The following is a 24843-nucleotide window of genomic DNA, read 5'->3' as shown; positions in this document are numbered from 1 at the left end:
GTAGTACTGTGCATCTGGTTCCAATGTGAAATAAATGTTCATCAGTGAAGTCTGAGAAGCATTGGAGGGGAAAGAGGCAGAAATGGAAGTTGTGGCAGTTGGGGTATATGCACCATGAAGACAAAAGAAACTTCAGAGAAGAAATGTATATCTGACCCATGTTGCAATTCTGACACGGCTACCGTAAATATTGTCTCATGTAGGGGTAGACAATCCTCTATTTAGGGCATAGTGTGTCCTTCCAATCAGTTTTATCCATCATACAAGACCCTGCAACTATGCATAGGTTTTTGGTTCGGTGTGTTTTTAAAAATAGGAACAATTGCCCCCCCCCCAACCCGTCAACAGAACAAATATTTCACAAGCAGGAATGGGAGATGACCCCAATTTTCAGGCCATTTGCATGTGTATCTTTTGTATAAATGAGAGAGGCAATGCAACCTCTGGTGGGTGGCTAAGGGAATATTTGACTAACAGGATTCATCACATGATGTATATGAATACTTTGAAAAAACTCTGCAAATATTAATTTTGACTCTTCTCTTCCTCCATTTACTTTTTAGCTCATTTACGGCTCTGCTCCAGTGATGAATAACAAAACCCCAGGACTTCCCTTCTACCAGATGGCAGCCCCAGAAGCCCTTCAGTATAAGGGAATTCTCTCTTTGCTTCTGCATTTCAGGTGGACGTGGATTGGAGTCATTGCAACGGACAATGACAATGGAGAAAGATTTGTGCAAACCATTTTCCCAATGTTTACCAAGAGTGGTGTCTGCTTTGCATTCATAGAAAGAATCCCCAATTTTAGTTTTATTTCTGAAATTTCTGGAATGCTACAACAGGGTGCAACAATAAGCCAGAAAATGTTTATTAGCAAAGCTAACGTAGTGGTTGCCTGTGGAGAATCTTATTCCATGGCAACTTTTAGATGGCTTCCTAACCTATCAGAATATGATGACATAAGAAATAATGTAAAAAGTAAAATATGGATAACAATAGCCCAAGTTGAGTTTGCTTCATTTGTCTTTCAAAGGAACTGGGATTCGGGAATATTCAATGGAGCTATAGCATTTGAAATTCATTTTAGAAACCCACCAGGATTTCATCAGTATGTTCTGCACAGAAACCCTTCCAGCACAGAAGGGGATGGTTTTATCAGGGACTTCTGGCAACAGGCCTTTGAATGTGAATTCCCAGATATCACTTCAGACAAGGTAGTGGGGAATATTTGCACAGGAGAAGAGAACCTGGAGAACCTACCTGGATCACTTTTTGAAATGAGCATGACAGGCCACAGTTACAGCATCCACAGTGCTGTCTACGCAGTGGCCCATGCTTTACATGCCATGTCCACATCCAGACTCAGGCACAGAGGAATGGTGTATGGAGGGAGAGGGAAGAATCTGGATCAACAGTTTTGGCAGGTAAAGGCTGAACATCCTCAACTGTGAAAGCCCTGTTCCTTCCTGACACTTTTTGGGTTCCCAAAATCCTATTAGCTTTCTCGTTCTTCTCAGAGTTCAAACATTTGCACTAGTGTATGAGGAAGAAGAACCCAGAACTGAATTCATAACTTTGCAGGCAGAATAGGAGGTGGCATGGATATGATGAGATCCTAGATGATTCCCCACATATTGTGCTGCAGGAGACCCTATAGGAAAGGGGAATGATGGCTGTGTCCTTCTCTGAGCAGCCATTGCCCTGTATTTGAGGAGAAAACATTTTTATGAGGGAAGCTTTGCAACCCACTGAGATGCCACTGCATTCTCAGATAGGAAGCAGTGGAATGGTTTAGAGCAGGGGTCTCCAAACTAAGGCCCGGGGGCCCGCAGATGGTCCGGGAATCAGCATGTTTTTACATGAGTAGAATGTGTCCTTTTATTTAAAATGCATCTCTGGGTTATTTGTGGGGCCTGTCTGGTGTTTTTACATGTGTAGAATGAGTGCTTTTATTTAAAATGCATCTCTGGGTTATTTGTGGGGCATAGGAATTTGTTCACCCCCCCAAAAAAAAAATATAGTCCGGCCCCCCACAAGGTGTGAGGGACAGTGGACCGGCCCCCTGCTGAAAAAGTTTGCTGACCCCTGGTTTAGAGAGATGTTCAGCATTCCCTCTATCCCATATTAAACAAATCCTTCCTTAGAGGAGATGGTCACACACCAGTGCCGTGTCTTCTGAGATATTCAGTGGGGTGGGAAGAGAGAGAGAAAGAGAGAGAATGAGACCTCACTACATAAACATATTTATGGGCTAAAAGAAGGGTTCTAAGAAAGACTGCGAGAGAGGCATGTGTGTGAAAGAAAACTGATAGGCTCTTTCCATGCTTGGACTTGAATCCACTGACAGTTGACTGAATCATCCCCCCCCCCCACTTGCTGTAGATTGTGCCCACAGGGGGGGGGGTGCTCCACCCTGCATTAGACTGCAGTTTTTCCCAAATCCCTGCCTTTTCTGTTTTCATTCTAGCTCCATCACTTTCTGAGAAATATCTCATTTAACAATACGGCAGGAGATGTGGTCTTCATCAACCAGAATGGGGAGGCAGAATCTAGTTTGGACATTGTCAATTGGATCATATTCGCCAACCAAAGTTTGCACAGAGTGAGAGCTGGCTGGATAGATCCACAAGCTCCTGCAGACCAAGCATTCATCCTTGAGGAAGATGCCATCACATGGCACAGTTGGTTTAACCAGGTAGGGTTGAATTGTTTGCTAATTCCAAAGAGATTCAGTATTGAATAAGCAATCATTATTCACCTGCAGGTCTCCTCACTGTCTTTTGAGCCGTAAATTGATGAGTGGTGTATGACCAAAGCATCCAGATACTAGATTATGAACCAAAATCTTACTGCTAGAAGCCACACTTGGATTGAAGGCAAATATTTTATTAAGGAGGTTACAAAAAAGAAGAATACAATGTAAATATGCCTTAGGGGGATCCTAATTCAGACAAAAATAACAACAGCTAGGTTGTCTCAGCCTAATCCCCACCATTCACAGACCACACTACAAGCTGCATTCATGCAAATGTGGTTTTTGCACCACAGAATCCTTCATCTGAATGTGGGTCATTGTTGTTGTTGTTTAGTCATTTAGTCGTGTCCGACTCTTCATGACGCCAAGGAGCATAGCACGCCTGGCACTCCTGTCTTCAACAGCCTCCCGCAGTTTGGTCAAACTCATGTTCATAGCTTCGAGAACACTGTCGAACCATCTCGTCCTCTGTCATCCCCTTCTCCTTGTGCCCTCCATCTTTCCCAACATCAGGGTCTTTTCCAGGGAATCTTCTCTTCTCATGAAGTGGCCAAAGTACTGGAGCCTCAGCTTCAGGATCTGTCCCTGCAGTGAGCACTCAAGTCTGATTTCCTTAAGAATGGGTAGGTTTGATCTTCTTGCAGTCCATGGGACTCTCAAGAGTCTCCTCCCGCACCATAATTCAAAAGCATCATTTTTTGGCGGTCAGCCTTCTTTATGGTCCAGCTCTCACTTCCATACATCACTTCTTGGAAAGCCATAGCTTTAACTATATGGACCTTTGTCGTCAAGGTGATGTCTCTGCTTTTTAAGATGCTGTCTAGGTTTGTCATCACTTTTCTCCCAAGAAGCAGGCATCTTTTAATTTTGTGATGGCTGTCACACGATCTGCAGTGATCATGGAGCCCAAGAAAGTAAAATGTCTCACTGCCTCCATTTCCTCCCCTTCTATTTCCCAGGAGGTGATGGGACCATGGCCATGATCTTGGTTTTTTGGATGTTGAACTTCAGGCCATATTTTGCGCTTTCCTCTTTCACCCTCATTAAAAGGTTCCTTAATTCCTCCTCACTTTCTGACATCAAGGTTGTGTCATCTGCATATCTGAGGTTGTTGATATTAGGTCCAGGTAAAAAAGAATCAGTTTTTCTATGGGAAGGCCTGGAGACAGGAGGACAGGTTTTCTTTCAGTCAAATAGAGCTTCTGGTTACATTTCCCCAGCACAAGAGGGTAGACATGCTTAGAGACCATGAAGCAACAAAGTGGATTTCTTCACAATCATTGTGACCTTGAAACAACCTTACATCTAACAGTGCAGACAAGTGATGAGTTGGACTAATTAAATGCATTATTATTTTCCGCTGGAAGACTTCAACCAGAATCCTAATCCTAAAAAAGAAAACTATTGTAATATAAACAGAAGCAATTGGGATTTCTTTACACTTATTAAATACTGATTTCTGACATAGTGAAAGATGATGTATGAATTGAATAGCCCCAGAGTTTTGTATTTCTTGCTAGAAAGGTGGGGAAATTATAATACCAGAGGAAGAAATCGAGGACAGCAGCAGATGCAGGAGACCACTTATCTTCTAAGGGTGCCAGTGGAAGAGATGGAAACAAGAGAAGTGGTGAAGATTGAGAGAGTGAAGAAGGGACAGACGAAGACAGGTGTGAAGAGCAAGAGACAGAGCATTAGGAATGGATGCATCAAACTTTTAAAAAGAGTGATCTCAAAATATGTTTTCAGAGGTATATTTTGTTCTTAACATGGTGAGAATTGTTTTGCAGCATTCCAAGGAGTGTCATAGGTCTTGGATAGCTTCACTCCAATTCACAAATTTGTCCAGAATATTTTTGTATTAGAAATCACAAAGATTGCATTCCTCAAACAACAACAACAACACACCCCAATCTGGGTAGGTTTCCCCAGCCACTCTGGATGTCTTATTTGGAACTTTTCCCCAGGCAGCATCTGATGGGTCCAAGAATAGGTGTAGCCACTGGCACCAAAATCAGTTCTAGAGCTGTCTACCTAGTGGACAACATACTCAAAAGTATCAATTATAACAAAATTAACAGGGAAACTAGAGTAACTTCAAAGTGTACCTTAATGGACAGAGCAATCTTTGCAGAACAGATGGGGCACTGCACATCCCAGAGCAATATCAAGGGAATATCACATAACTTCAAATATTACTACTACAAATCATAGCTGCCAAGTCTCCCATTTTTCGCGGGAAACCCCCCACCGTAATCCCCAATAGGAAAAAAAACCATAAATCCCCCGATTTCCTACCTGCCAGGTTGGCTCCTTCTGCACATTTCTGGACATGCGCAGAACCGATTTCGGGTGCCGCTCTGCCCATGTCTGGGCACCAGAAATCGGGCAACGGCAGCACCGGAAGTTGCTAATCCCAGATTTTTCAATGGGAGACTTGGCAGCTATGCTGCTAATACAAGAAGCAATTGCTCTCTATATAGCCATTACATATTACTGGAGTGCTGTGTCACATTAGTAACAGAGATAGGCCTGAGAACATAAAAGATTCCAAACTCATTAGACTCTTGATGAACCTTCTCTTCTTTCATTTATGGATTAGACTCAGCCTCTTTCGGTCTGTACTGGGAGTTGTCTTCCAGGATCCAGCAAGAAAGTGAAGGAGGGACAGCCCCCTTGCTGCTACGATTGCATCCCATGTGCAGAGGGGAAGATTGCAAACCAGGATGGTAGGAGAAATAAATAGATTAAATAGATCCAGATTTAGGACTTAGATTAAATAGAACATTAAACATTTCAGTAAGCTGACATGATTGAGCTAAAGGTCATTTCCTTATTATTATTTTCCCCAGATATGAATGACTGTAATAAATGCCCAGACAAAGACTATCCAAGCAAGAACCGGGATGCATGTCTACCCAAGGATATCAGCTTCTTGTCTTATGAAGAACCTTTGGGCATCAGTTTAGCCTGTTTCTCTCTTTCCCTTTCCTTGATCACAGCTCTGGTACTAGGTACATTTATGAAACACCACAACACACCCATTGTCATTGCAAACAACCGGAACCTCACCTACGCTCTCCTCATCTCTCTCCTGCTCTGCTTCCTTTGTGCATTGCTCTTCATTGGCCAACCTGAGAACGTGACCTGCCTCCTCCGACAAACAGCTTTTGGCATCATCTTCTCAACCGCTGTTTCTTGTGTCCTGGCAAAAACCTTCACGGTGGTTACAAAACCAGAATCCAGGATGAGGAAATGGGTGGGGAAAGGACTAGGCCACTCCATTCTCCTTTCCTGCTCCATAGTTCAAGCAGGGATATGTACTGTGTGGCTGGCAACCTCTCCCCCATACCCAGATGTGGACATGCACTCAATGACTAAAGAAATTATACTAGAATGTAATGAAGGGTCTGTGATAATGTTTTACTGTGTCCTCATCTACATGAGCTTTCTGGCAAGTGTAAGTTTTGCTGTGGCTTTCCTCGCCAGGAAGCTACCAGACAGTTTCAACGAAGCCAAGTTTATCACTTTCAGCATGTTGGTCTTCTGCAGTGTTTGGCTGTCTTTTATTCCTTCCTATCTGAGCACCAAGGGGAAATATATGGTAGCTGTGGAGATCTTCTCCATCTTAGCCTCTGGTGGTGGGTTGCTGAGCTGCATCTTTGCCCCCAAATGTTACATAATCATTCTGAGGCCAGAGCTGAACAATAGGGAACAGCTAATAAGGAAGAAAAATTAAAGAAATAATACTGTATTTTGTGCTTTTATCTGTGTGTACAGTAGAATATTTGCAAACACATTTTTGACAGCTGTCCCATTTCCATATGTAATGATACCTGCAGTTCAAGTTATGAAAGAGCTAAAAAAAGAAGGGAAGGCATTTTACTGCTATGGTTGCTTTCCATGTCTAGAAGGGAAGATTTTAAACCAGAAAGGTAAGGAATGTCATAAGTATAAGTGTTCTATTTAACAGTTGCCACCTCTTTAATGGATGGTGTGACGTTTTTACGCTGTTTGTTATAGCTTTATCAACCCGACCCATCAAGGATTAACTCAGACTCCGTGTCGACTGACTGGACATTCTAGGAGGTGGAGGGGAATGGTTGAATGTTTAAAGAGAAGGGACAGCCGTTTGGTCAGTTGAGAGGGTGCTGGTGAGTGGGAGTGGGAGGGTGGTTGTAAAGAAGATCTAGGAGAGTAGGTTTAGGTTAGGTAGTCGTTAGGTTATCTAGTACATGAGTAACAAGGTTATTACCATTGAAACTAAGCTTGTACAACAGGAATACCTTGAAGCAACCATTACGTTCTTGAGAAATAAGATTTCCAGTGTTAAAGTGCCAATCAGAAAATCGTCTGTGTTATTTGCCAGCCAAGGTACATGAAACTCATTCATGAGGACACCCATTAAGAGGACAACATTTCCTTCAAGAGTGAAACTGTTAGTTTGTATCTTTGGGGTGCACCAAGAGGGCGAGCCTTGCACACAGACCCAGGGTGTCCTAAAGTTACCTCAGGGAAGGGGAAAGCTTTTACAGGAAGGGATTCTTAGAGGCAGAACTCCCTATCCTGTGGACACAAGGGATAGTCTCAGATACAGCCCTGAACTTTAATAGCTACCTGGCCACGGTTGTGCTGGAAGAGGACTCTCTTTTGTATAAAAGAAGACGAAATAGAAAAAAAACCCTTGAGTGCAGGAGGGAATACAGAAAGGCTAAGGGGAGCAATAGGGGGGAGGCTCGGCTTACCCCAGACCACCCCTATTACTTCTGTTAATAACAGGAGAGGTAGAATAAATATGACGGAAGCAAGGGTCTTTCGTCGCAGATGGTATATTCTATTTCATAAATAGATCGACTACAATCCAGCTTGCTCCCATCAGTGTTTTAAATGCTTAAACTAATTGCTCTAACATTCAAAATTGTGAAATGTTAGCATCCACAAAGCATATGTGAAGGGTTAACGGCAAGAACTGTAGAACTCTGTGATGTCATACACTCTGTGGCAGTTATGGCAGTTACGGTAGTTGAACGGTCTTAACAGTTAGAACAGGTGGTTTGTTGTGTGCTGTTTCCGTCTGCCTAAGAGTTATCTGAAGAAGTGTGCATGCACACGAAAGATTATACCCAGAACAAACATAGTTGGTTTCTAGGGTGCTACTGGACAATTTTCTTATTTTATTTATATATTTATTTTTTGCAAAGATTAAACAGTTAGAGCAGCAGGTTTGTTGTCTGCTGCTTCTGTCTGGCTAAGAGTTAATCAGTCTGTAACAGTTTTAGCTGTGTAAGACATAATAGCAATTTAAGTATCACCTACCTGCATCGAACATAATAATATCCAAAGGCAAGAATACTAAAGCAAAGTTATTTGTTCTTTAAAGTTCAAACAGAGTGTGTCTTATGGAGTTTTTATAGGAGGGAAAATAGAAATAATAAAAGGGTCAAACGATCCCGGGCTGTCTTCCACATACTTCACATGAGGTAGCTTGGGTGGCTGAACAGAATATCAGACAAATTCATAGAGGATAAGAATATTAGTGGGTTGGATCAGCTGAAACAAAAAGACTGTGCAAACGCCAGCCACAAACACACAAATCAATAGACACAGAGGCCCCTGACACCTTCAGCTGCTAGCAGGATGGTTTCGATTTGTTTATATTTCTGGATTTGCTTGGAACCCATGAGAAAGCAGACCCTTGATGTCATCAAACTCAGATTATGCAAGTGGTAGAATTTCCTATTACACTATTCTTACTGCAAAATTAACTTTTGATATTTCAAGTTCACTCATTCATGAACAGAATGCCATAATTAAGTACCATTTTATGTTTATTTTTCATATTTGATTTAAGACATGGATGACTGTGTTCAATGTCCAGAAGATCAGTACCCAAACATTGGCCAGGATATATCCTCTGGGATATATACCTCTGGGGATCAGCTTGGTCACTTTTGCTCTTTTATTGATTTTCACTACAGCTTTTGTGCTTAGGATCTTCATCAAGCACAAAGAAACTCCCATCGTCAAAGCCATCAGTCGGACCCTCACCTATGCTCTCCTCCTAGCTCTCATTCTCTCTTTCCTTTGTCCTTTGCTATCATTGGCCAGCCCACAAAAATAACTTGCCTCCTTCGACAAACTGCTTTTGCAGTGATCTTCTCAGTAGCAGTGTCTTGCATATTAGCAAAAACAACTACTGTATGGTGGTTCTAGGTTTCATGTCTACCAAGCCAGGGTCCAGAATGAGGAGATGGGTGGGGGGAAATCTGGCCATCTCCATTGTTCTTTTCAACTTCCTCATTCAAATGATGATTTGTAGCGTCTGGCTGATAGTTGCTCCCCCACTCCCTGATTTAGACAAGCACTCAGGGACTAAAAGAAATTGTACTGGAATGTAAGGAAGGATCAGTCACCATTGCAGTGTGTGGCTGTCCTTTGTTCCTACCTACCTGAGTACCAAGGGAAAGTACATGGTGGCTGTGGCGATCTTTTCTATTTTGGCCTCTAGTTTTGGGTTACTGGGCTGCATCTTCTTCCCCAAAAGTTATATGATTTTGCTGAGTCCAGAGTTAAACAGCAGGGGACTTCTTATTATGAGAAAGAATTAGAGAATGAATTCGTCTATTTGTCAACACTGTCCCCCAAAGCCAATACAGCAGCCAGTGGAGATGGTCAACTTGGACTTTCCACTGACATGCAAGTAACATGAAACTAAATCTTAAATGCAAATTTAATGTGTATCTATTCTCCCTGTCCAGTTTTTTTCTTTGAGAAACAAAACTAAGTTGGCTGGAAAAAAATGTCTGGAGCTCAGGATGGAGAATATCTCACTCCAGTTGCCAAGCACATTCCTGGATGTGTAGCTTACACCACACCAGGGCTGAACACTGGGTAACTCCTGGGAAGGGAGTTGGGTATTTCTCAACTCCAAAAGAGTGTCATGACATCAGCATGGGCTGGTGGAATGCGGAACTGGATCCTTGCCCTAGTGCCATGCAGTAGTCAATAAAGATTTGGACTGATTTCACCCAACTCTAGTATGTGTCTGAGTTATCTTCACCATTGTCACAGGGCCAGAGAATGTGCCTACCTGGATGATTCTGTTTGATTCGCTATTAGGGTCCAAATTTCATTTCTTTGGCTGCCTTGACTATAATGGGGACTCTAAAAATGTCTATAATAGTTTCCGTTTCTATATAACTAGATGGAATTTGCAAGGAATTTGCAGGGAAACATGCTGAAAGCCAGGTAGAAGCCCTAACCTAAGCTAGACAGAAATATAGCAACAAGGAAGCCCGATAGTTTTAATTTATAATTATTATTGACTTAAGGTAGAATCATAGAATCATAGAATCATAGAGTTGGAAGAGACAACCAGGGCCATCCAGTCCAACCCCCTGCCAAGCAGGAAACACCATCAAAGCAATCTTGACATATGGCTGTCAAACCTCTGCTTAAAGACCTCCAAAGAAGAAGACTCCACCACACTCCTTGGCAGCAAATTCCACTGCCGAACAGCTCTTACTGTCAGGAAGTTCTTCCTAATGTTTAGGTGGAATCTTCTTTCTTGTAGTTTGAATCCGTTGCTCCGTGTCCGCTTCTCTGGAGCAGCAGAAAACAACCTTTCTCCCTCCTCTATATGACATCCTTTTATATATTTGAACATGGCTATCATATCACCCCTTAACCTTCTTTTCTCCAGGCTAAACATACCCAGCTCCCTAAGCCGTTCCTCATAAGGCATCGTTTCCAGGCCTTTGACCATTTTGGTTGCCCTCTTCTGGACACGTTCCAGCTCATCAGTATCCTTCTTGAACTGTGGTGCCCAGAACTGGACACAGTACTCCAGGTGAGGTCTGACCAGAGCAGAATACAGTGGTACTATTACTTCCCTTGATCTAGATGCTATACTCCTATTGATGCAGCCCAGAATTGCATTGGCTTTTTAAGCTGCTGCATCACACTGCTGACTCATGTCAAGTTTGTGGTCTACCAAGACTCCTAGATCCTTTTCACATGTACTGCTCTCAAGCCAGGTGTCTCCCATCCTGTATTTGTGCCTTTCATTTTTTTTGCCCAAGTGTAGTACTTTACATTTCTCCTTGTTAAAATTCATCTTGTTTTTCATTTTTCTAATTTTTCATTTTCATTTCATTTTCAGGTCTTTCATTTTTCTAATTTTTTTTTGAAAATTCAATAGTACACTGAAAAGAAGAAGGGACCTAGCATCTATCTCTCCCACTTGAGAAAAGACTTTGGCGGAGATATGATAATCATGTTTTCCTTAAAATATTACACAGAATCTGTAATTCAAAGCAAGTGATTACCTCACCTGTAATTACCAGATTATTCAGAATTACATCTTCTCCCCTTCCCTAGGGACCTCTTTTGTCCACATGCAGAATGATGAAACTAAGACTGCAAGGTCTTATTAATAACCATGAGGTATACATGGTTGGGTCTATAGATATACAGAGGCTCATCAGTATGGCTTTGAATCCGCTAAGTGAGTCATCATTCAAGTTAGTCTCAACTGCTCACAATCACTTGAAGAGGTGAACTTGTGCCTAAATGAATAATCCCTTGCAAGATGGTAGTGTTTCGGTTGCTGCTGCTCTTACTGCCACTGCAGGGGCTGTGCAAGTTTCTTCATATTCCTCAATGTTCCCTCAGAGAACCTGCCCCTATTCTTCACAAATACTATCAGTCAGGAGACCTCATCATTGCTGGCATTATTTCTCAGATCTACATATTTTCAGAAAGCCTATCCTTTGAAAAACACCCATCTCAGGAAATTTCAGATGACCATATGTAAGTAGTTGAATGTTTCTTAAAAAACATATTATATACTGATGAAATGTGTCTGGTCTGCTCACTTTTGCATGCATTTACTCCTAAATCTCTTTCCCCATCTTTCTGCATTAATCTGTTTCTTTGTTTTTTTCAAAAAGAACAAACATTCCACAAACAAAAATAAATTAACATTTGTTTTAATTTTGCCACATCAAATACTCTTTAATTCACACAAACTTTATTGAAGAATTTAAAAACATTTATATAATGTTAGCTTCCAGGACAACGGCTTGTACAGATGTCAAGTCTTGCATGCAGACATCCACATGGCATCAAAACAGGCTTGAAACATATTTTACATTATAAATTAAGCTCACATCCACAGGATATACTTAAAACTGGGGCATTAAGATAATTTCTCCATAGTGGCTGCTGTAACCCTATGTATTTTTTAGCCCCTTCTAACATAAACCCAAACAAAAACACTATTTGCTTATTACGGAGGATATTCTGTGTGAATGAAGAACATGCACACTACAAATAACATTTGAACAGCAGATATTAAACATACAAAACATCTCATCCAGATTCCCTAGAGGAGAGAATAAATAAAAACACCTTACTGAATTATGTCTTCTGTAGATATACCAAGAGACTGCCTATGAAGTCCTGGAAGTTGAGGTGGTTTTAAGAGAGGTCATAGATTCATGAGCCAGTTTACTTTTACACGCCTGTGAAATGTGAGATTACAACCTGGTTTTGTACAACATTTGAACTGGATACTGAACTGAAAAGCAGTCAATGTTATGATCTGAAGCAGATGACCTTTGATGCAGCATGTAACTCTCAATACAGGGTGCTGACTCACCTCTACCAGCACATCCTGGCCTTGGCATTTGCTGTAAAGGAGATCAATGGAACTCCCCAGATCTTGCCCAACGTCACCCTGGGCTTCCACATTTATAACAGCCATTTCAGCGCAAGCTGGACCAATGAAGCCTCAATGGAGCTTCTCTTCAGAAGGACCAGGGTCATTCCTAACTATAAATGTGATGCTGAGAGCACTCCAATAGCAGTCATTGGGGGACCTAATTCTAATGTCTGTCTTCACATGACACCCATCCTGTCTACCTACAAGATACCACAAGTAAGATCTAAATACATTCACACGTGAATTTCATTGAATTCACGCTTTCAGAAGCAATACATGAAATGCATCCATTCTTTGAATTTCCCACTTCTCTGGATTTTGCAAAGCAGTTCTCCAGTCAAATAATGTGTCCAAAAATGCACAGATTAAGGTAAACTCTGCATTAAAAATACATGTTAGTAAAAATATCCTTAAAATGCATTGTATCAGTGATTATTGCTTTGCAAAAATGTGCATATTAGGCAAAATTTGCATACAAGTTATGTATTTTATGAGAAATTTTCCTGAGGCTTAAAAAAACTCTAATTGATGTGGTTAAATAAGAAATTTAAGAGAAATATTGACAGATCCTCTCATTCCTAACACACAGATGAGTCAGATTTAGCCAGAGCCCAAATCCTGAATTGGACAAATTTGGGTGAAACTAGATGAGTTAAGCAGAAACAGTCCCAGATTCGGTCTGGTCTGCAGGAGTGATCTGGGGCTGTTGGGACACGGTCTTGGTAGGAAGAATAAGATTTGTGTTCACGTGGCTGTACAAAGCAGTGGATTGAAGCACACTCTAAAACTGAGCAATTATATACCCTAGGCTGAGCATCTGGTGAGTTGAGGTTTCAATCCTGCTAGTTGCAGGGGCCTGCTTCCTCAGTGTGTTCTTTGCAGGAAATGCACAGGGAAAGTAGACTCCAGTAGGTGAACAGAAAATTCAATCCTGCAGTCTGCAGGATCTACTTGATCTACTTAACCATTATGGTCCTGGCCAGAAATAAGCAGAAGAAAGAAAACAAAAGTACACACAAGTAATTGTTTCATATTGAAAACCATTCTTCTCATCTTTCTTTTTTATTTTTATTTTTTTAAAAAACTTAGCTCATATATGGCTCTTCCCCAGTCATGAATAAAAAGTCTCAAGGAGTTTTCTTCCACCAGATGTTCCCAAATGGGGACCATCAATATAGAGGAATTATCCAGTTATTGCTGCATTTCCAGTGGACATGGATTGGAGTGGTTTCTCAAGATAGGGAAAATACAGAAGGTTTTATAGAGAATGTACTTCCAATGTTTTCCCAGAGTGGCATCTGCTTTGACTTCATAGAAACATTCCCAAAGTTAACATCTTCCAGTGGTGTCACGGACATGGTGAAGGAAGGCTTTCACACTATCAGTGTTATTATGGGAAGCACTACCAATGTTGTGGTTGTACATGGAGAAATTCATTCCATGATGGCATTGAAAATGGTGCCCCAGGTTTTAAACTTTGAGCATCAACCAATGAGGACCAAGGGTAAAGTCTGGTTCATGACAGCCCAGATGGACATCACATCATTTCCATTTCAAAGAAATTGGGACATAAGTTTCCTTCATGGTTCTCTGTCCCTTGCAGTTCACTCAGTGGATCTGTTAGCTTTCCAGAAGTTCCTTCAGATCAAGAACCCAAGCGCAGAAAAAGAAGATGGTTTTATCAAGGACTTCTGGGAAGAGTCATTTGAATGTTCATTCCCAAGTTCTGTGACAGATAATATAGGTAGGCAAATTTGCACTGGGGAGGAGAAGATGGAGGCACTTCCTGTGTCTGTTTTTGAAATGAGAATGACTGCCCATAGCTACAACATCTACAATGCAGTCTATGCAGTGGCACATGCTTTGCACATCAGACATTCATCCCAATTCAAGCAGAGGGGAATGGCAGAGGGAGAAAGATGGGAGCTTCCAAATCCACAACCATGGCAGGTAATGTCCTGATCAGATGGAAGCTGAAGATACCTACGTATCTTTTGGTGCAAGAATAATGGGCGAGTTTTCTCAACCTTCCATGAGATTAACAAGAAAGTTATCTCATAGAAAAATTTTAAAAAGTTAATCTCATAGAAAAACATACTTCAAGCCTTTTATTTTGCCTCCACAGCAGAGATTAACAGAAGTCCTATCAGTTTGTCAAATAATTCTTTTCCATCCCTTCACAATCAAGGTAGCAGGTGCAGCTGTGCTTTTTTTGTTTTGTTTTGTGGAGGGAGTTGCAAAACATTGTGCTGCTCTGTATGTAATTCATTCCTTGAGGAGGATGGGAGAAGATGGTAGCATCATTTATTTGATTAAAACTTTGGTTAGGTTTTGTTTTTGTTTTGTTTTTTGGTAAATAATTTTTATTCATTTTCAATTAAAAACATTTAAATTAATAACAAACCAGATTGAATCTTGCCACCAATTATACAATCTGCATAAAATAATTTCAACAAGGTTTCCCATGTTCTGGATGTCAGGAGAGATGCCCCCCCCCTTTCTCTGTTGTTTTCCCAATTTCCCAATTCTTATCTTAACCTATTATCATATCTCCACAGTCGCCGGCTTATGACTCCTGAATCGTATTGAGCCCTTGTTGTCCCTCAATAAGTTCTTTTTCCTTTTCCTTTTTTTCCTTTCAGCACAGACCCCCCCCCTTCCTTTCCACCATCCTGTCTCCAGATCTGGGCTGTTTTCCAACTCTCAGTTGTTTAACAAGCTGTTATTCCAAAGTCTTTTGAAGAAAATTAGTATCAGTATCATAGGGTAAATTTCACAGTCTGCAATCATTTGGTGATTGATCAACTTTTCCAGAAACCAAACCTGCCCCCCAGCCCCCCCCCCCCGGAGGGGCAGCCAGATCCTAGCTTAACCTTCACTTGAATGAATTTTTCCCCAAGTTAAAATCCAAATGGTATTTTCAACTCACTCGAAAGGGGGTGGAGTTCGTTTCTTTCTCTTCTGTGCCACACCAACAGACACCATTTTCTCAGCTCCTTCATCTTTTGCTAAGTCTAATTAAAACATACCACAGGGACTGCACAGCCAAATAGTGAGTTAAGATTAAAAGTCCTCCTGCCTTCCATTTAAATAATTAGTTCTTTCTTGGTGAGGTTCGGCATATAACAGCAGATGTAGGTATATAGAAGGAAAATTAACCGCTCACCTCACATTAATGAAAACACAACAATAGGAGTCGTTTTCAAATCCCAACCTTGACATCAAGTGACTGGTTCATTTAGCAGATCTTTTTTATCTCCTTCTTTCCAGAACACACCTATTTCTTAGTTCGAATTTTAATAATTTTTAGAAACAGGGATCCTTGGCTCGTAAGACTGACTCTGGAGAGTTTCCAATTCGTGAGTTGGTTCACCCAGTGTCCTTGCCCCCTATCTTGATGTGGATTGTAGATAACGGACAATCTGTGGGTGACACAGCCCCCCCCTCTACCCTGGGGGAGTCAGCAGGGCTAATTACCCTCATATTAACCCTGAATTACTGGCACGAGTGGGGGGCCAATCTCTTGGGAGGCACTCATATCTCATGTCCGGAACTGGTACCAAAACTTTGGTTAGTTTTAAGTTCATCTGTTCTTTGGTGGAGATTAAAATGCCTGACATATTAAATCCGTGTGACTTCTATTGTTGATGTTTTATTTAGCTGTATCATTTAGGTCTGATTATGTATTGCACTTCACTCTAGGATTTCTAAGTGTAGAGTGGGCTTGAAATATGTTTTTAAAAGCAAAACAAAATAAATAACCAAGTTGGGGCTAGGGTATCAAATATTTCTTCAGAGTGTCTCACATTGCATAGAAAGCTGCTTTATACCAAGTAGAGAACTCTGGTCCATGTTGATCAGTATTGTCTACACTGACTGGCCGCAACTCCCCAGTATTTCAGGCAAAAGCCTTTCCCAGCCCTACATGGAAAGGTCGGGGATTGAACCTGGAACCTTCTGCATTTAAAGCATGAGTCACCAGTGAGCCAATGCCCTTCCCCAGGTGCCTTACTGGAGAAGGTGACGAGGGTATCACTGCCCCTTTTCCTTGCAGCTTTGCAAATACCGGAAGCAGCAACAGGGCTGCCAACCATATGGTTGGCAGTCGTGATATCTCACTCCACAATAGATACATCCATACCACAGACTTAAACAATGAGGATTGTGGTCTTTTAAAGGTAGTAGAGGTCTCTTGATGAAAAAATCAACCTCTGTTGATAAGCCTACAATGTGCAAGGTTCTTTAGTGTAAGCCAAAACAGTGAAAGTTAAAGTAGTGGTGCAGATGTGACCAATATTCCATGATGTAGGATTTTATGTGACCTTTTGCTGTTTCTAACATTAGCTTGCACAAAGCTTTCAAGCGATCATAATCCTGAGCCTTCCTGTTGCATGTATTTTCACCACATCGTATGATAGCATAGCTTGAATATATATATAAATCTCCCTTCTTATTTTCATTATTTAGCTCCATCACATTCTCAGAAGTATTTCGTTTAACAACAGTGCTGGAGAAAAGGTGCACTTTGACGAAAATGGCAAATTAATTGCTGACTTTGACATTATAAACTGGCTCATGTTTCCAAATCAGTCCTTTCTTAGAGTCAAAATTGGGAAGATAGACCCTGTGGGTACCGAGGAAAAATCGTTCACCATTCATGAGGATGCCATTGTATGGCCCAACCAATTTAACCAGGTGGGTTCTCTGTACCTTTCAGGGTTCATTCCTCCACTTGCCCAATGGTCAGGAAGAAGATAGTTAATCAAATGGCTGTTTCTCAATATTCTGTAAATATAGTGAGACTTTCATGTTCCACTTAATGCTCCTCCTTCTACACTTACAAGGAATCATTAATTCAGAGCGGTAGCACCAACACTCTAGAACCCACTCCCAATTAATATTAGGCATGATCCTTCTCTTCTTCTTCTTCTTCTTCTTCTTCTTCTTCTTCTTCTTCTTCTTCTTCTTCTTCTTCTCTCACTCTCTCTTTTCATTTGTTAAGCATGTGATGGCAGCATAGGTAAGTACCAATATCTCTCCACATTGAACACTACTGTCAGCTGATTGAAGCAGGTGGCGCTGTGGTCAAAACCACTGAGCCCCTTAGGCTTGCCAATCAAAACGTCAGTGGTTCAAATCTGTGCAATTGGGTGAGCTCCCATTGCTCTGTCCCAGCTCCTGCCAACCTAGCAGTTCGAAAGCATACCAGTGCAAGTAGATAAATAGCTACCACTGTGGCAGGAAGGTAAACAGCATTTTTGTGCATTCTTGCTTCTGTCACGGTGTTCCGTTGCACCAGAAGCGGTTTAGTGATGCTGGCCAAATAATAATAATAATACATTAAATACATACACATTACCCGGAAAGCTGTCTGTGGACAACGGCGGCTCCCTCAGCCTGAAGAGAGATGAGTGCCACAACCCCATAGTCACCTTTGACTGGAGTTAACCATCCAGGGATCCTTTGCCTTCACCTTTTTATCTACACAGATACAGGGAGGAGGAGAGAGCAATGGAGGGGGAGATGGGGGAGGGAGAGGGGGAGGGAGGGAGAGAAAGAGAACTCGCTACTTACACACATTCAACTTGTGGGTATTCAGCTTTACACACTTGGCAGTATTAAAGAGGTGACAACACACTTCTTCCAATAGACATTTACTTTTGTATTGAATTTGATTAAAATAGTCATTTTAAGTGTTTGTGTTGCACAGTTGCTGTTTTGTGTTGTTACTGAAAAGTGGTAAATAAATTTATTAATTTATAAATAATGTATTTATTTATGAGATTATTGAGGCACTACAAATCTGAAGGCCTGTCTCTTTTGGGAAAAAGATAAGCAAAAGTTCCCTCTTGGTACTTCTGCCACGCTCAGAAACCTGGGGAATAGCAGTCTGGGAAAGGATGTTCTCTGTGGCAGCTCCCAAAATATGTCCCCTTCTCCACAGTCGCATGTCAAACATCCTCATTTTATAATTACTATTGATTGCTGAAGATGCACGTCTTTAACCTGGCCTTTGACAATTAATGACAATTAAGGCCACCTCTGTTGTTTGATGTACAATCCTTTGGTTTGTTTTAAAATGTGTTATTGATTTTAATGATGATTTATGATTTGATTTAATAACATATATATGACTGTATTGATGTTGCTAACTGGTTTTGTAGCCTTTGATCTAAAAAGTGGTATATAAATAAGCCATACCATAATGTGAGCCAAGTTCTCAAGTCATGGTGGAAGTTCTAAAAGTCCACTGCATCCACAATACTCTCTGGTGTTCATGCTATTACCTAAAACATTAAATTCTGATATTTATGGACAGACCAGGCCCATTTCTATATGCAATGATCACTGCAGTTCAGGTTACAGTCGGACCAAGAAGGAAGGGAAGCCATTTTGTTGCTATGATTGCTTTCCATGTCCAGAAGGAAAGATTTCCAACCAAAAAGGTAATAAAGGGTTTTTTAATGTTATATATAGATGTATGTATGCCAACTATGTAAAATATTATTTTGACCCAGGTGGCACTGTGGGCTAAACCACTGAGCCTAGGGCTTGCTGATCAGAAGGTCGGCGGTTCGAATCCCTGTGACGGGGTGAGCTCCCGTTGCTTGGTCCCAGCTCCTGCCAACCTAGCAGTTCGAAAGCACATCAAAATGCAAGTAGATAAATAGGAACCGCTACAGCGGGAAGGTAAATGGCATTTCCATGTGCTGCTCTGGTTTGCCCAAAGCGGCTTTGTCATGCTGGCCACATGACCTGGAAGCTATACGCCGGCTCCCTCGGCCAATAATGCGAGATGAGCACGCAACCCCAGAGTCGGTCACGACTGGACCTAATGGTCAGGGGTCCCTTTACCTTTATGGTATATAAATGTTCAAGGAGGTCACTCTGGGCTACTAATGGGTCTTGTGTTTTATTTAATCTGTATATGCTCTCAGCTCAGATAAAGCCTTACCAAGCACCAGGTTCAGGCAAACAGAGCCCTTTCTGTCATCAAAACAAACTTTCCGATCTGTTTAAACCATGAGCCAGAACTTTCTTGTCAAAATCTTTCCTCTATTCCACTAATCACCTTCATCAAGCACACAGATTCACCCTTAAAATAAGCTGAGTAACAGGCTGCAGTTCAGAAAGGGTAGAAACACCAATTCTGGTCTCATATCCTCCAACATTTCTCTGATCAAAATAGGGATGTCCTATTCCATAATAATAATAACTTTACTATTTATACCCCATCCATCTGACTGGGTTGTCACCCTGGGTGGCTTCTAACATATAAAGCATGATAAAACATTAGACATTAAAAAAACCTCCCCGATACAGAAGGCTCGGGGGGGGCAGGTAACTCCATACCCTCCAACATTTCTCTGATGAAAATAGGGACATCCCGCCAGACCCTCCAAACATTTCTCCTATGAAAATAGGGGTGTCCTAAGGAAAAGTGGTCAGGGATGTGGGTGGCGCTGTGGGTTAAACCACAGAGCCTAGGGCTTGCCAATCAGAAGGTCGGCGGTTCAAATCCCCGCGACGGGGTGAGCTCCCATTGCTCGGTCCCAGCTCCTGCCAACCTAGCAGTTCGAAAGCACGTCAAAGTGCAAGTAGATAAATAGGTAGCGCTACAGCGGGAAGGTAAATGGCGTTTCCGTGCGCTGCTCTGGTTTGCCAGAAGCGGCTTTGTCATGCTGGCCACATGACCTGGATGCTGTACACCGGCTCCCTCGGCCAATAATGTGAGATGAGTGCCACAACCCCAGAGTCGGTCACAACTGGACCTAATGGTCAGGGGTCCCTTTACCTTTACCTTTAAGGAAAAGTGGGGCATTCTGGGATCAAATCAGAAACCAGGATGGTGTTAGGGATGTGTAAACTGATCTCTCTACACACACAGAAGCCTTGACACTGCGATGGTTTTATAGTCCTTACTTATTGCTGTTTATATAACCCAGGCGGGAGCCCACGTAATTCAGTCTTCCTCGGAGCTGTCAGTTGGGACCACTGACTTCCTCTTCTGACTAAAACACAGAAAGCGCGGGATCTTTACAACATTTTCCCTGTGTTCCCGAAGTCTCCCAAGACGCCTTGAGTGTGGAGATTCATGCAACCGCTCCGCCTCCGACCCTGAACTTAACCCTTGCAACGCCTATGAATCTGCCTGTTCTCTCCCCTGTGTCTCTTCTCTCTCCGTTCCCTTCCAGACCAAGTCCTCCCCCCGCCCAGGCTGGGAATACAAATCACCCCTGCTCGCTCCGTTGCCTCCTTCCCCTTCAGAAACTCCATCTTCAATCCCATCCTCCTGCCTCTCATGCAGCTCAGTCTCACGGGTGTAGATTATGTCAGGGACCTCAGAATGCTCTGAGGGCACCCTGACAGATGGCTTCTGTAAAGCGGGGACATCCATGGAAAATAGGAACACTGGGAGGGACAGTAGCCTGCTGAAATTTAGTTGTATTCCACCAAAATACTGAAGTAGTTTACAAAGTGTGCAGCTATTTGCATTATTTCCACAAATATGACACTGAATCAGAGATGGTCAGATGTGAGGGGAGCAATGTGGCCTAGTCTATGAGAGCCAACAGACACTTGCCTTTTGGGAAGGAATAACAGAGCAAAAGGAGACAAGCAAAGACCACATCAGGGCCTGGTTCAGTTCGCTAAAGACAGGGCTAACTGAAGTAAGAAACATCTGGTGCCTGCTGCTGGTTCAAGAGGCTGGTTGTTTTGCTTTGTCGTCTGCTGTGTTTTCTAAATGTTGTTGACTGCTTTGAAGAGTCGAGTAAAAAAAGTGGGATATAAAATAAAATGCTATGGAAGCCTTTCCCCCTACCACCAATGAACTCTAAAAGTCTTTGTTTTTGTTTTTTATTTTCAGACATGGATGACTGTTTTCAATGTCCAGAAGATCAGTACCCAAACAATGGTCAGCATATATGTCTTCCAAAATATATAAGCTTCCTATCTTATGATGAACCTTTGGGGATCAGTTTGGCCACTTTTGCTCTTTTATTGACATTCATTACAGCTTTGGTGCTTAGGATCTTCATCAAGCACAAAGATACTCCCATCGTGAAAGCCAACAATTGGACCCTCACCTATGTTCTCCTCCTAGCCCTCCTTCTCTCCTTCCTTTGTCCTTTGCTCTTCATTGGCCAGCCCACAAAAATAACCTGCCTCCTTCAACAAACTGCTTTTGGAGTGATCTTCTCAGTAGCAGTGTCTTGCATCTTAGCAAAAACAACTATAGTGCTTCTAGCTTTCATGGCTACCAAGCCAGGGTCCAGAAAGAGGAGATGGGTGGGGAAACAACAGGCCACCTCCATTGTTCTTTTCTGTTCCCTGATTCAAGCCATTCTTTGTAGTTTGTGGCTGGCAACATCTCCCCCATTCCCAGAATTGGATATGCATTCTGTGACTAAAGAAATTGTACTGGAATGTAATGAAGGATCAGTCGCCATGTTCTACTGTGTCCTAGGCTTCATGGGAATGCTGGCCATGATCAGTTTCACTGTGGCTTTCCTAGCTAGGAAGTTACCAGACAGTTTTAATGAAGCCAAGTTTATCACCTTCAGCATGTTGGTTTTTTGCAGTGTGTGGCTGTCCTTTGTTCCAACCTACCTGAGCACCAAGGGAAAGTACATGGTGGCTGTGGAGATCTTTTCTATTTTGGCCTCTAGCTTTGGGTTACTGGGCTGCATCTTCTTCCCCAAATGTTATATCATTTTGCTGAGGCCAGAGTTAAACAGCAGGGGACAGCTTACCATAAGAAAGAGTTAAAGCTTGAACAAGTCTATTTGATGTAGCAAATCATAACTGGACTAAATCTCCTTGAATTCATTTTTCTTCTCAGAATGCTTCTTTTTTCAAAAAAAATTGTATATATTTTATTAGGATTCTAATGTTACAATGATAGACATTTTATGTTACATCACAGGACTTCTTATGTTTATGTTACATCACAGGACTTCTTATACTATGATTTTCATCATAAATACAAGAATAATATGCAAACAACAATGGGGGGAAGGGGGGGGAGAACGAGACAAGAGTATTCCAAAATCATATACATACCACCACTTTGGACTTCCTGTCAAGCCCCGTTGTATATTCTAATTTTACAAATGAATGTACTCTTGTACATTTTTCTTTCTTTCTTTTTTTAAAAAAATAAACTTTATTGAAATTCAAATCAAAACAAACAAATCATACAAATCATCTTGTAACAAAACTTACAAATAAAAATATAAATAAAATCTAATACAGGAATCCACTGAAGTTTATCTATATATTCCTTTTACTCAATCATATTAAATGAATCAGACATTAAACAGACATAACAACAAAACAAATAAACAAAATTATCCTCTCCAACCATTAAGCTTCCACTTGTCCTCTCGGGTTAATTAACTATTTTAACTAATTACTGCTTCCATTACCACAATATAATTCCCTGTTACTTTCCTATATATATATATATATATATATATATATATATATATATACATATAAATACGTCCAAACATTTCACTTATAATCCCTTATACATATATATATATATATATATATATATATATATATATATATTCTTATATTTATGAACAACACGCAACGCGGCTGCCCAAAAGAGCCCCATATAGTGCTTTATGGGGACGAAGTGCTTAGCAGCTCCCTAATCCCGACTCTCCTACTCTCCGGTAAGCTCGAGAAGAGCCCCGGGAAGAGCGGGGTGGTAGTCGTGGGGGCCATCTTAAGCGTCATCATTGTCCTCGCAGTAGCGAAGCTTCGTGCTGGCGGCGGAATGCAGTGGATTCTATCGCAATTAAAGATTTAAAACCTGGAAACCGTGAGTAAAAAATCTAAGAAGAGTTTAAAAATTGAAAGATTTAGCCACGGATGAGCTTAAAAAAGGAAGTCGACCTCTCCTAATTGTGAGACTGTGATACAGTAAACTGATCCCCTGCCGGGAAGAGAAAGGAAGCATTTAATTTATTAACAATTGGACTTTGAGCCCTCGCAGGAAGCCAGATCCAGGGCCCCGGAGGCTTCTGCGATTGACTTTGAGGACTAGAAATTGCAAAAAAATAAAAGTGAGCTGATTGAAAGAATATTAAAGGACAAAGTAACCAGATCAGGCAACAAAATGGATTACAATGTTTCGGAATAAACCCTCCGCCATTTCCTGCGGTGTAACTGGTGGGTTTCCCACGGGACTGGAACAGATAAGATGGCCTCAGACCCAGCAGCTGAAAAAGATCAGCCTTGGCAAAAAATATTTGCAGAGCTGCGTGACATTAGAAAGGGACTGAACTCGTACACCACCTTGCTGTGGGAATGCGCTTTGTCGCGGGAACACAATGAACAACTAAGAGAGGTGAACAGAGAAAGCAGCACGGATAGAAGAATTGACATAGAAGTTGAAAAATTGGACGTGGAGGATAAAAAGGAAGCACCAACATTGAACATTTTCACGACACATGAAGAATTGACACAACAGGAAGAGGAAGAAGAAGAAGAATGGCAGAATGTTCCACAAGTGGGAGATGTGGAACAGAAAAAGGACTGGACTCAAGAACTTCTCAAGGATGGACCAGAGAGGGCTCTTACCCTCCCAGTGAGAGAGGGAGGACAGGGTACCCTCTGGGAAGGTAGACAGAAAGGTATAGGTGGGAAACTGCAGAAGTGGGAGGAAAGGGTTTTGTGGAAGCTTTGGGAAAGGGTGGGAGTGGGTTAATAGAATGTAAATGTAGATAGAGATGGATGATATGGAATGGCCTTATACTGGTATGTCATATGGACTTCGCTGTAAGCTTTTGGAAAATCTGGATCTGGGGGAAGGGGGGAGCAATGTTATAATGGTCTGAAATAATAGCTGATTTAAGAGTTAATATTAGAATGATGATTCATTGTTAATAAAAATTATAGGCAGAAGGGAAAACATTTATAGAATGAATAAAGGGAATTAGAAATATTTGACATGAAATATTAGATAAAGGTGATTGCAATAGTATATGGAAGAAGGGTTGAAAATAAGAACAAATGATTGAGAGAATAATATGTAAGATTAGCAAAATTACAATGAATACTGTTTAAACAATATCGTAACAGGGACCCAAGGTGGGGGAGGTTGAGGGAGTCCAAAGGGTGATGATCAAGATTTAAGTTAGAGATTTTGTCTTTGATATTTTTTGTTGTTTGCATTTTTGTTTTTGTATTTTATATTTTTGTACTGTGTATTTTTGTGTTTTGTATTTCTGTATGTGTGTGTTGGAAAATCTTCAATAAATATATTTTTTAAAAAAATGAAATAATAACAGCGAAGAAGAGGAACTCAAATGGAAAATGGGGTAAATATAAAGATCTAATAGAAGAA

The 24843-nt window shown here is 41.4% G+C and overlaps 2 protein-coding genes across 2 annotated transcripts; both read left to right on the top strand.

Annotated features, from left to right (window-relative positions):
- Window positions 1-569: 569 nt before the first annotated feature.
- LOC132592968 (vomeronasal type-2 receptor 26-like) lies at window positions 570-6494 on the top strand. Its single transcript, XM_060281274.2, has 4 exons — window positions 570-1424; window positions 2468-2695; window positions 5358-5484; window positions 5608-6494. Exons 1-4 carry the CDS (start codon window positions 588-590, stop codon window positions 6492-6494), a joined length of 2079 nt encoding a protein of 692 aa, XP_060137257.2. The 5' UTR covers window positions 570-587.
- Window positions 6495-11444: 4950 nt separating this feature from the next.
- Window positions 11445-22250, top strand: LOC132592967 (vomeronasal type-2 receptor 26-like). The gene is made up of 6 exons (XM_088655493.1): window positions 11445-11566; window positions 12518-12695; window positions 13569-14429; window positions 16947-17174; window positions 18799-18925; window positions 21349-22250. Exons 2-6 carry the CDS (start codon window positions 12552-12554, stop codon window positions 22248-22250), a joined length of 2262 nt encoding a protein of 753 aa, XP_088511619.1. The 5' UTR covers window positions 11445-11566; window positions 12518-12551.
- The last annotated feature ends 2593 nt before the right edge of the window (window positions 22251-24843 follow it).

Source organism: Zootoca vivipara, chromosome 12, assembly GCF_965207765.1.
Source record: "Zootoca vivipara chromosome 12, rZooViv2.hap1.1, whole genome shotgun sequence".
Lineage (NCBI taxonomy): Eukaryota > Metazoa > Chordata > Lepidosauria > Squamata > Lacertidae > Zootoca > Zootoca vivipara.
This window is presented reverse-complemented; position numbering and strand designations above follow the sequence as displayed.